The sequence below is a fragment of the Cetorhinus maximus genome, chromosome 2 (genome assembly GCF_964194155.1).
Source record: "Cetorhinus maximus chromosome 2, sCetMax3.hap1.1, whole genome shotgun sequence".
Taxonomy (NCBI): Eukaryota; Metazoa; Chordata; class Chondrichthyes; order Lamniformes; family Cetorhinidae; genus Cetorhinus; species Cetorhinus maximus.
In genome coordinates this window covers 75,925,509-75,937,567 of record NC_135880.1, presented here as the reverse complement: position 1 = coordinate 75,937,567, position 12,059 = coordinate 75,925,509, and the positions used below count along the sequence as shown (strand labels likewise).

At 45.1% G+C, this 12,059-nt stretch overlaps 1 protein-coding gene across 3 annotated transcripts in view; it reads right to left on the bottom strand.

Moving 5' to 3' along the window:
- The window catches only part of camk4 (calcium/calmodulin-dependent protein kinase IV), a 278,967-nt gene that overhangs the window by 72,886 nt on the left and 194,022 nt on the right, over window positions 1–12,059 (bottom strand). For all 3 annotated transcript variants that reach the window (XM_078566212.1, XM_078566205.1, XM_078566219.1), the window contains one exon: window positions 11,074–11,164. In XM_078566212.1, coding sequence (XP_078422338.1) covers window positions 11,074–11,164 — 91 coding nt within the window. The remainder of the gene's footprint in view (window positions 1–11,073; window positions 11,165–12,059) is intronic.

Sequence of the window (12,059 nt, the reverse complement as noted above, 5' to 3'; positions counted from 1 at the left end):
TGGTAGGAGTGATTACCGCACAGTCCTGACCGAGACAAAGTCTAATCTTCACACGGAGGATACCCTCCATTGTGTTGTGTGGCACTACCATCTTGCTAAATGGGTTAGATTCAGAACTGATTTAGCAGCTCAAAATTGGGCATCCATGAGGCACCGTAGGCCATCAGCAGCAGCAGAATTGTATCAAACCACATTCTGTCGTCTCATCATCGGGAAAAACCTTCCCTCTGCTATTACCATCAGGCAAGAAGATCAACCCTGGTTGAAAGAGGAGTGCTGGCAAGAATGTCAGGAGGAATACCAAGCATTTAAGGAAAAAAAGAGGTGCCAACCCTATGAAACTACAATGCAGGACTACATACATGCTAAACAGAACGATCCCAGGAATGAAAGGCTTAACATATGAGGAATGTTTGAGGACTCTGGGTCTATACTCGATGGAGTTTAGAAGGATGAGGGGGGATCTGATTGAAACTTACAGAATACTGAAAGGACTGGATAGAGTGGACGTAGGGAAGATGTTTCCATTAGTAGGAGAGACTAGGACCCGAGGGCACAGCCTTAGAGTAAAGGGAAGACCTTTTAGAACAGAGATGAGGAGAAACTTCTTCAGCCAGAGAGTGGAATTCATTGCCACAGAAGGCTGTGGAGGCCAGGTCATTGAGTGTATTTAAGACCGAGATAGATAGGTTCTTGATTGGTAAGGGGATCAAAGGTTACGGGGAGAAGGCGGCAGAATGGGGTTGAGAAACTTATCAGCCATGATTGAATGGCCAAGCAGACTCGATAGGCTGAATGGCCTAATTTCTGCTCCTATGTCTTATGGTCTAACAGTCGAAGCAGCATGCGATAGACAGAGCAAAGCAAATTCATAACGAGCAGATCGGATCAAATTTCTGCAGTCCAAGCATATCCAGTCACGAATGGTGGATAATGAGAGGAGGAGGTTCTACAAACATCCGAATTCCTCAATGGTGCTGCAACCCAGCACATCAGAACAAAAAAAAGACTGAATTACTCGCAACTGTCTTCAGAAGTGCTGAGTGGACGATCCATCTCACCTTCCTCTTGAGGTCTCTACTATCACAGATGCCAGTCTTCAGCCAATTCAATTCACTATGAAAAGGGTGAAATCTCATGGGCCCTGACAACATCCCGACTATGGTACTAAAAACTTGTACTCTAGAACAAGCCACACCCCTAGCGAAGTTGTTTCAGTACAATGACAATACTGGCATCTACCCAACAATCTGGAAAATTGCCCAGGTATGTCCTGTCCTCAAAAAGAAGAACAAATCCAATGGGCAGAATTTTCTGCCTGTCAGATGGGCGGGCCCGACCCAATCTTCAGCGGGTGGGGAGACGATCCCTGCCGGAGAAGCGGGTCCTGCCGCCATTTTACGTGAGTGGGCCAATTAAGGCCCAGCCAGCGTGATGTCCAGCGGGAAGCGCTATGCGCTTCCTGTGCGGTTAGGGGGGAGGGATTCCACAAAAGCGAGAGTGTGCTCTTTCACACATGCGCGTGAAAGAGCGCACATCTCCCTGAGGCTAAGTGCTGCCTCAGGAGATCGCTTACACTTTTAAAAAGATTAAAAATAGAAAAAAGAATTCCCTAACATGTCCCCCTCATGTGACAATGTCACATGAGATGGGACATGTTCATAAATTACAGTAAAACTTTATTGAACTTTTTAGAACCCTGCATGAAATCTCATCCCGTCAGTGGATGAGGTTTCATGTTTTTTCTATTCCCCCCAGGGCTCCCGGCCTGCCCACCAACCTTAAGGTTAGATGGGCAGGTCCTTTAATTGTTTAAATGACCCTGTCAATGGCCTCAATTGGCCATTGGCAGGTCAGCGGGCCCGCAGCTGATTTTGCTGCACCCCCGCCTTCCTGAAAATTTAAATGGGCCGGGATGACGTCGGGGGCGCCTCCCAACGTTATCCCATGTCATTTTATGCGTCGGCGAGCGGGCCCTGCTCCCTGCTCGCTGACGGCAAAATTCTGCCCAATATGGCCAATTACTATCCCATCAGTCTACTCTCAATATTTAGCAAAATGACAAGTGTCACTGACAGCGCTATCAAGTGACAGTTACACAGCAATAAACTGCTCACCAATGCTTAATTTAGGTTCTGCTAGGGACATTTGGCTTCAGACCTCAGCCTTGGTCCAAACATGGGCAAAATGGCTGAATTCAAGAGGGAAGGTGAAAGTGACTGCCCTCGACATCAAGGCAGAAAGAGTGTAGCATCAAGGAGCCCTAGCAAAATTGAAGTTAGGAATCGGGGGAAAGCTCTCCACTGGTCGGAATCATACCTAGCACACAGGAAGATGGTGGTGGTTATTGGAGACTAATCATTTCAGCCCAGGATATCGCTGCACGAGTTCCGCAGGATAGTGTCCTAAGCCCAACCATCTTCAGCTGGCTCATCAATGATTTTTTGCTTCATTAAAAGGTTAGAAGTGGGGAAGTGCGCTGATGTTTGTAGAGTGTTCAGTACCATTCACGACTCCTTAGATACTGAAGCATTCCATGCTCACATACAGCAAGACCTGGACAACATTTAGGCTTTGGCAGAAAAGTGGCAAATAACATTCATGCCACACAAGTGCCAGTCAATGACCATCTCCAACAAGAAAGATCTAACCATCTCCTCTTGACATTCAATGCCATTACCATCACTGAATGCTGCACTATCAACATCCTGGAGGTTACCACTGACCAGAGACTGAACTGGGCCAACCAGATAAATACTGTGGCTACAAGAGCAGGCCAAAGGCTGGGAATTCTGCAGTGAATAACCCACCGCCTGAATCCCTAAAGTTTGTCCACCATCTACTAGGCACAAGTCAGGAGTGTGATGGAATACTCTCTACTTACCTGGATGAGTACCGCTTCAACAACTCCCAAGAAATTTGACACCATCCAGGACAAAGCAGCCCACTTGATTAGCATCCCATCCACCACTTTAAACATTCACTCCCCCCACCACTGGTGCACTGTAAGCAGTAGTGCGTACCAAATATAATATGCACTGCAGCAACTTGTCAAGTCTTCTTCAACAGCACTCTACAAACCCACGATCTCTAACACCTTGGTGACCAAGGACAGCAGATGCATTGAAACACCATGACTTGCAAGTTTCCCTCCAAGCCACACACTATTCTGACTTAAAACTATATCACTGTTCCTTCGCTGTCGACGGGTCAAAAATATGGAATTCCCTCTCTGTGGGTGTTGACAGCTGTGGACTGCAGCAGTTTACGGAATCACTGAATCTTTACATTGCAGAAGGAGGCCATTCTGCCCATCAAGTCTGCACTGGCTCTCTGAAAGAGCATTCTACCTAGTCCCACTCCCCTACCTTATCCCCATAACCTTGCGCATTCTCTCTTTTCAGATAGCAATCCAATTCTATTTTGAATACCTTGATCGAACCTGCCTCCACCACCCTCTCAGGAAGCCTGTTCCAGACTACAACCACCCTCTGGGTGAAAAAACTTTTCCTCACATCACTTTTACTCCCTCTGCCAATTATTTTGAATCAGTGCCCTCTATTTCTTGATGCTATCTTGAGTGGGAACAATTTCTCACTATGTACACTGTCCACACCCCTCAAGATCCTGAATACCTCTATCAAGTCTCCTCTCAGCCTTCTTTTCTCCAAGGGGAACAGTCCCAACCCCTCCAATCTATCCCCATAGTTCTTTCTCCCTGGAATCATTCTGTGAATCTCCTTTGTACTCTCTCCAATGCCTTCACAACCTTCCTCAAGTATGGCATCCAGAACTGAACACAGTACTCCAGATGATGCCTAAACAATGTCTTATACAAGTTCAACATGACCTCCTTACTCTTGTACACTAATAATAAAGCCTAAGACACTATATGCTTTATTAACTGCACTCTCAACATGCCCTGCCTTCCTCATTGACCTACGTACCTGATCCTGCATCTCCTTTAGAGTTTCTCCCTTTATTTTACACTGTTTCTCCATATTCTTCCTGCCAAATGAATCACCTCACACTTCTCTGCACTGAACTTCATCTGCCACTTGTCTGCCCAATCCACCAACATATCTATGTCCTTTTGAAGTTCAAGACTACCCTCATCACAGTTGACAATGGGAGGAATCGTTCCAGATTTGCACTAAGTGCAGTAGTGGGTAGGTAATATGACATTTTACCAGCTGGCTGCAATGGCAGGTTTTCACGCTGTATCATCCCAATCCTGCCACATTATTTATGCATTCCTGGGAAACATGCCGTTTCAATGGTGGGCGGGCTCTCACTTGCCTAACTGCCATCACCTCACTGCTTCATCATGCCGGGTGTTATATTTAAAGTCCAGCTGCGCGCACACATCTCAGTGCTTCCAAACCATGACTACTGCAGGGAAGATGTCCACGAAAGCCAAGAGGACTGCAGTCCCCAGGTTTAGCGACGCGTCACTTGAACACCTTTTGGATGGCATGGAGGCCTGCCACGATGTCCTTTATCCCCGCTCTGGCCATAGGATGGGCAGCGGCGTTACCAACCAGGCTTGAGAGGCAGTGGCAGTGATGCTCAGCGTCCATGCCCTGCAAGAGGACAGCCATCCAGTAACACTACAGGATGAATGGTCTCATCTGTTCCACCAGGGTAGCTCACTCTCAACTCACATACTCATAAACTCATCACACATCCACTGGGATCTCACACCTCAAGGGACAACACCACTAATGCTCACACGCACACCCTCACATCTCCATCAGACTCATATCCTCTCAAGCATACATCCTCATTCCTCTCCATGGCACCGCTCAGCACATAAACATTCCATGCAGTGCCATGCATCCTGCTCACACTCTCTCCATCTGTTTTCATGCAGGAGGAGCCTGCTCACATCAGCAAGGAGAGGTCCCAAACCAGGGGTGGAGTGGTCCACATTAGGCCCCTCACTCACTTTGAGGGGCATGCCATTGTGCTGACTGATGAGGATGTGGACCCTACCTGTTGCGACAGTGAGGTCGGCGGCGAACACCCACCTGAGGATTCTGCACCACATCATCCTTCTCTCAACACAACTGTGAGTGCTCTCTCTCCTGCTTTTGCCTCTGCTGCCATGCACTATTTATCTCTACTTTGGTTCACAGGGAGCTCCGCCAAGGCACCAACAGCGTCAGCTAGCTAGTCCCTCAGTTGCATCCACATCATCATCTGCAACCAAGAGGACTCCTCCTCCGGTGAAGAGGTGGACATAAGCAGCCTGGAAGACCCATCACCGCAGAGGGAGCAGCTGGCCCATGAGTGATTCTGGAGGAAGATGTGTGTGTGTGTGGCAGGGCCTTTCAGAGCCTCGTGCAAGCACTCTCCCATGCATGCGGATCCTTCACATTTCACACTCATCTCAATGTCTTGAACATTTTGAATGCTGCCTGCTGGGGTTCACTTTCAGTTGTTCATCTGAGCTGACCTGCATCTCTGCCCACCCACTGATCACATTCCCTTGCAGCACCTGATCTCACCCACCAATACTTTTGTTTCACTTTCAATTTAGCAAGCATGGTCTGGTTTCACTGCATTGTATGCTCCCCCATCTTCCACCCTGCCCTGGTCACCTATTTCCTCTCCCCCATCATAGTTGACACCCCGGCATCACCTTCCACCTCCCCTCCGTTACCTACCAGCCACAACCCTTTTCCTTCAAGGATGTCCAGGTGAACATGCACATTCCCTTCCTTTCCAAAAATGCCACCCCCATCCACATTCATCTCCTGACCTCCTCTTCCCCACCCCCAGGGTCTGTGCCTGCCTCCGGGTCCCCACCAACCACACTTGCAGTCCCTTCTATACTACTATCGAACCCTCACCCTCCCATCTTACTGCCTCACTCTGCTCTCGGTCATACTCACCCTTCCTCCATACCACATCCAATCTCAGTTCACTCATCAGGAGGCATAAATGGACCTATATGATCCCTCCCATGCATCTTCACCTGCACATCCCCTGCTCCGCGCCCCTTTCCCCCTCCGGAACCCCTCTCCCCCTCCTCCCACTCCCTCAGACTACCCCCTCCCTGACTATTTCCTCCGCCCTTACCTCTTCCGCCACCCTTAGTCCCTCCCCCTTCCTTCCTCCAGCCTCGCTCCTTCCTCCAGCTTCACTCCCTGCACCACGTCCTCCACCTGGACACCCTCCCCGCTCCGCACCCTTTCCTCCCCCCAAACACCATCTCCTCTCCGTGCCCCTTCCACCCCTCAGGCATCCTCCCGTCTCTGCACCCCTTCCTCCCCCAGGACATGCTTGCCTCTCCACGCTCCTTCCCTTGCACCTGCCACCCCCCACCTTACACCTGCCTCCCCAGTTGTCATCTTCTCCCGTTACCCCCTCCTCCCTCCATTCTCCCTCTCCCCCTCCCAACCTTACCCTATCCTGACCCCTTCATTGCCCCTCCCCTGCCTCACCCCATCCTGACACCTTCATTTCCCCACTCCCAACCACATCCCCCCCCACGACACCTCTTCCTCTCCTAGCCGATCCTAGCCCTTCCTCTCCCACCCCCTCAACCGTCACCCATTGTGAGCATCAACGGTGACTATCCAACTTCCGTGCGCTGCTTCGCAGCAGAGCCATGTCCATGAGAATTCACCCAGCATGCCCTGGACATTCCTCTTGTGTGCCATTTATGTTGGGCTCCAGCATCTTCTGCTCCTTGGATGTCCATGATGTGAGCAAAGCTCTGGCTTATAAGTCCTGACTTCTGCACGTCACAGTTGTCAAGATGTGTTCTACACCGGTGTGCTTTGCCGCCGATGTGGGTGGACGATCCAGATGATTCTGATGGGCAAGCCTAATAATGATATGCTGATGTATTACAATGAGGTTCCTGACATCCGATGGCAGAGAACACAGCCCGCCATCAGTGGGCTGAGCGGAAAATTGTGAACTGGTTCACGTCATCATGAAACTGATCATGCCATATTGTCCGCTCACAGCACCGAACACACCCAACGCTGGCAGGAAGGGAAAATCCCAGCCAACGTTTCCAATCTTCGTATCATCTACAAACTTTGAAATCGTGCCCTGAACTCCACTGTCTAGATCATCAGGGACAGCAAGGGTCTCAACACTGACGCCTGGGGGACTCCACTACAAACCTTCCTCCAATCTGAAAAACAACCTTTGTCACCACTGTTTCCTGTCACTTAGCCAATGTCCTATCCAAGTGCCTACTTTCAATTTTATTCCATGAGCTAGAATTTTGTTCACAAGTCTGTTATGTGGCACTATATCAAATGCCTTTTGAAAATCCATATGCACCACATCAACAGAGTTGCCCTTATCAACCTTCTGTTGCCTCCTCAAAAAACTCCAACAAGTTAGTTAAACATGATTTTCTCCTAATAAATCCATGCCGGCTTTCCTTAATAATCACTTAGCCAGATGCAAGATAATTGATTTTGTCCCGAGCTTTAGTTTCCAGAAGTTTCCCTACCACTGAAGTCAAACTGACAGGCCTGTAGTTGCCAGCTTTATCCTTGCATCCCTTTTTGAACAAGAGTGTAACATTCACAATTCTCCAGTCCTCTGGCATCACCCCTGTGTCTAAAGAAGACTGGAAGATTATCACTAGTGCCTCAGTAAGTTCCACTCTCACTTCCCTCAGTACCTTTGGATGCGCCTCATCCAGTCCTGGTACCTTATCAGCTTTAAGTAAAGATATTCTTTCTAACACCTTCTCCTCCTTAACTGAAATTCTTCTTGTGTACCAGTTACCCCCTCTCGCACCTTGGCCTGGGTAGCATCTTCTTCCTTTGTAAAGACACATGCAAAGTACTCGTTTAATACCTCTGCTATTTCTCCTGCCTCTGCGCGCAAGTCCCCTTTTATATCCTTAATGGGCTCTACTCTTTCTTTTACCACTCTTTTATTATTTATATGTTTATAGAAGACCTTGGGATTCCCTTTTATGTTAGCTGCCAGGCTCTTTTCATGCTCTTCCATTGCTTTTCTTATTTGTTTTTTTCACTTCCCCTTCAGGTCCTTTTATATTCAGCCCGATTCTCCATTGTATTTTCTACTTGACAGTGGATAATGGGGATCCTGTAGATGTAGTATATCTGGACTGCCAGAAGGCCTTTGATAAGGTGCTGCACAAAATATTAATATACAAGATATGATCACACATAGTTGGGGTAATATATTAGCTTGGATAGAGGATTGGCTAAACAACAGAAAGCAGAGTCGGGATAAATGGGTCTTTTTCTGGATGGCAAGCTGTAACTAGTGGGGTGCCACATGGTTCGGTCCTTGGGCCCTAACTATTTACAATCTATATTAATGACTTGGATTCAGGGAAAGAAGGTACTATAGCTAAATTTGCAGATGACACCAAAATAGGTGGGAAAGTAAGTTGCAATGAAGAAATAAGAAATTTACAAATGGACATGGAAAGGTTATTTGGCAGATGAAGTTTAATGTGGATAAGTGTGAGGTTATCCATTTTGGTCAGAAGAATATTTAAATGGAGAGAAACTTCAGAATGCTTCAGTGAAGAGGGATCTGGGTGTCCTCGTACATGATTCGTTGAAAGCTAGTATGCAGGTAATAAGGAAGGCAAATGGAATTTTGGCATTTATTGCTAAAGGAATAGAGTATAAAAATAGGGAAGTGTTGTTGCAACTGTACAAGGTTGGTGAGACTGCACCTGGAGTACTGTGCACAGTTTTGATCCCCTTACTTGAAGAAGGATGTAGTTGCATTGGAGGTGCTTCAGAGGAGGTTCACTAGATTGATCCCAGAGTTGCGAGGCTTGTCTTATGAGGAGAGATTGAGCAGTTTAGGCCTATACTTGCTAGAGTTTAGAAGGGTGAGAGGAGATCTAATTGAGGTATATAAGATGCTAAAGGGGATAGACAAAGTAGATGTGGAGCGGATGTTTCCCCTTGTGGGGCATTCTAGAATGAGAGGCCATAGTTTTAGGCTAAGGGGTGGTAGATTAAATCAGAGATGAGGAGAAATTACTTTTCTCAAAGGGTCGTGAATCTGTGGAATTCACCACCTCAGAATGCAGTGGATGTCGGGTCGCTGAATAAATTTGAGAAGATAGACAGATTTTTAATTAGTAACGGGTTGAAAGGTTATGGGGAGAGGGCGGGAAATTGAAGTTGAGGCCGAAACGAGATCAGCTATGATCGTATTGAATGGCGGGGCAGGATCGAGGGGCTGAATTGCCAACTCCTACTCCTAGTTCTTATGTTGACATTTGTCATATGCACATTTCTTTCTTTTCATCTTCACCTCTATTTCTCTCATCATCCAGGGCGCTCTGGATTTATTTGTCCTACCTTTCCCCTTCAAGGGAATATACCTTGACATTGCCTGCAATACTTTTTCTTTGAAGGTGGCCCATTGGTCAGCCACCGTCTTTTCTGCCAAGAATTGATTCCAACTCACTTGGCTCAGATGCATTCTCATACCAACGAAGTTGGCTTTGCCCTAATTAATTATCCCTGCTTTGGATTGTTCCTTTTCTTTTCCATGGCCAACCTATACCTTATGATACAATGGTCACTGTTCCCTAATTGTTCTCCCACTGATATTTGATCCACTTGGGCCAACTCATTCCCCAGAACCAGGTTTAACAGTGCCTGCCCTCTCGTTGAACTGGAAACATACTGCTGCAGAAAATTATCTTGAAAAGATTCCAGGAATTCTCATCCCTCTTGTCCTTTTGTACTATTCCTATCCCAGTCTATATTTGGGTAATTGAAGTCCCCATTATAATTAGTCTACAATTCTTGTATCTCTCTGTAAATTCTTTGCAAATTTGTTTCTCTACATCCCTTGCACTAGTTGGTTGTCTATATACTACATCAATCAATGTTATTGAACCTTTATTTCTTATCTCTGGCCAGAGAGATTCCATCCTTGACCCTTCTGGAACATCGTCTCTCTCCAGTATTGTAATGCCATCTTTAATCAATACTGCCACTCCCCCCATTTTTCTTGCTTTCCTGACCCTCCTAAACACCTTGTACCTGGGAATATTTAATGCCCAGTCCTGCCCCTCTTTGAGCCAGGTCTCTGTCATATTCCATTTGTCAACCTGTGCCTGTAGTTCACCTTCTTATTAACCACACTCTGTGCATTCACATACATGCACATTAACCCTGATTTAGGCATTTTTTTACTTTCCCCCTTACTCTGACCCCATCTAATGGCTTGCTGTTGCCTACTCTAATTCCTTCAAACTCCAACTTAAAGGTGGCTCACCACCACTTTCTCAAGAGTAGTTAGGGCAATGGGACTCACATCCTAGGGATGAAAAAAAAATTGGGTAAATACCATAATGCCAACAATCCCAGTGTATTGCTGTATTTCTTCAAGTTAAACAATTTATGATGTGGGTTTAATTTTGTAATCAATTCTAAACAGGTTATTCAAAATCAATAGTTATGCAATTAAAAATTAAGTAAAGCTAGACCCAAACAGTATTGCAGGAACTGATCACATTGACAAAAACATATGATTCTATTATTAAAAATGTAAGGTTGAAATTTACTGGGAAATTGTGAGCTTATTTCCTACATTGTATGGCACTGGGGATTGGATTTACACTCTGGGCTGCTAAAATATCATTTATTACTTGATTTTATAGATGCTTGCATAGGAAGCTTTGTAATTACTGGATTAAATGCTGCACATCAGCCAGAGTTACAAATGCAACAGATTTCCAGTTCAGGTAAATACAATTTGCTGATCATTCATGATGTGATTGTGATATGCTCTGCTATTTCCTGTTCATTTTAATTAAACTAGCTTCCACTCTTAGGCCTGAGAAACATTTATCAAATGATAAAGTGTGATACATTTTTCAAATTTTTCAACAGAATATGGAGTGTCCTCTTAACACCTTTAAATTGGCTACCGGATTTGTGCCATAGTACTTTTCTGCACTTAAAATAATAGTTTAATAATAAAAGTTATTTGCAAGAAGGAAAAGCAGTTGGACAATCTTTTGACAAAAAAATGTCATCTGTCTTCTAAGCATCTCTTGCAGAGTGTGACACCATTTACACAACTCACCTATTTTTAACAATGCATCTGGTGTAGGAGAAGCATAGAGAAGATTTTCAGGTTTGAGATCACGATGAACAATTCCATTTTCATGCAGGTACTAGCCAGAAAACAACAAAATGCACAGTAAAAAATAAATGCAGTTACTAGCAGCTGATACATGGTACTCAACCAATGCCTATGACTTCTATAATGAAGCTGTTTCATATTTAAGCAACTAAATAACAGTGAATAATCATTCACGTGGAACATGCCTTGGTCAGAGGCAAATAATGATAATCATAGGTTCATCTTTATTTTACTTGTATCTACTATTTTTAATGGTATTATAGGAATTCTTTGAGAGCCAAATTTTCTCTGTATTTTGGTGATGTAAAACAGATTTCTCAATACTACTACAACAATTAAAATGCTGTAAAAATATTGACTTCTGAACTGTGCCTTGACCAGATTGTTTGCTTCACAGTTTGTGCAGATTTATGCGTTTTTTTGTGGGGGCGGGAAAAAGCAGGCAGTGGTGTACAAGGAAGAACATTGAAATAAAATGGTTGTGCAGAACAGATAAAACAGTGTGTTATTTGTCATAGAAGGCCTTTCCTCCTGTCAGGTGACACCATTATAATGCTAGACTGATATCCTGATAATGTTGTAGATCACATCCTTTTGCTGTCACAATTACGGACAACTGAACAACAGAAGTTAGTGGCTATAGATACAACGGGTGACAGAATAGAAATAAAAACTCCAGTAATAAGCCTTTAATGTGAAAACTTTAAGGAAAATAAGGCACAAAACAAAATATTTGAAAGAACATTTATATCTGTAATACAATCTCTAGGTTTAGTTGATTGCAAACCACTCATACTTTGCTCTCACAACTTGTTTTCTTAGTTTGAAAATTGCTGTGAGCAGTTACCTTATAACCTTTGTATCAAATTTATCTTTCCACTACTTTAGAAGAGGCATTTGATCCTTTACTTCTAATTTGTTGATAA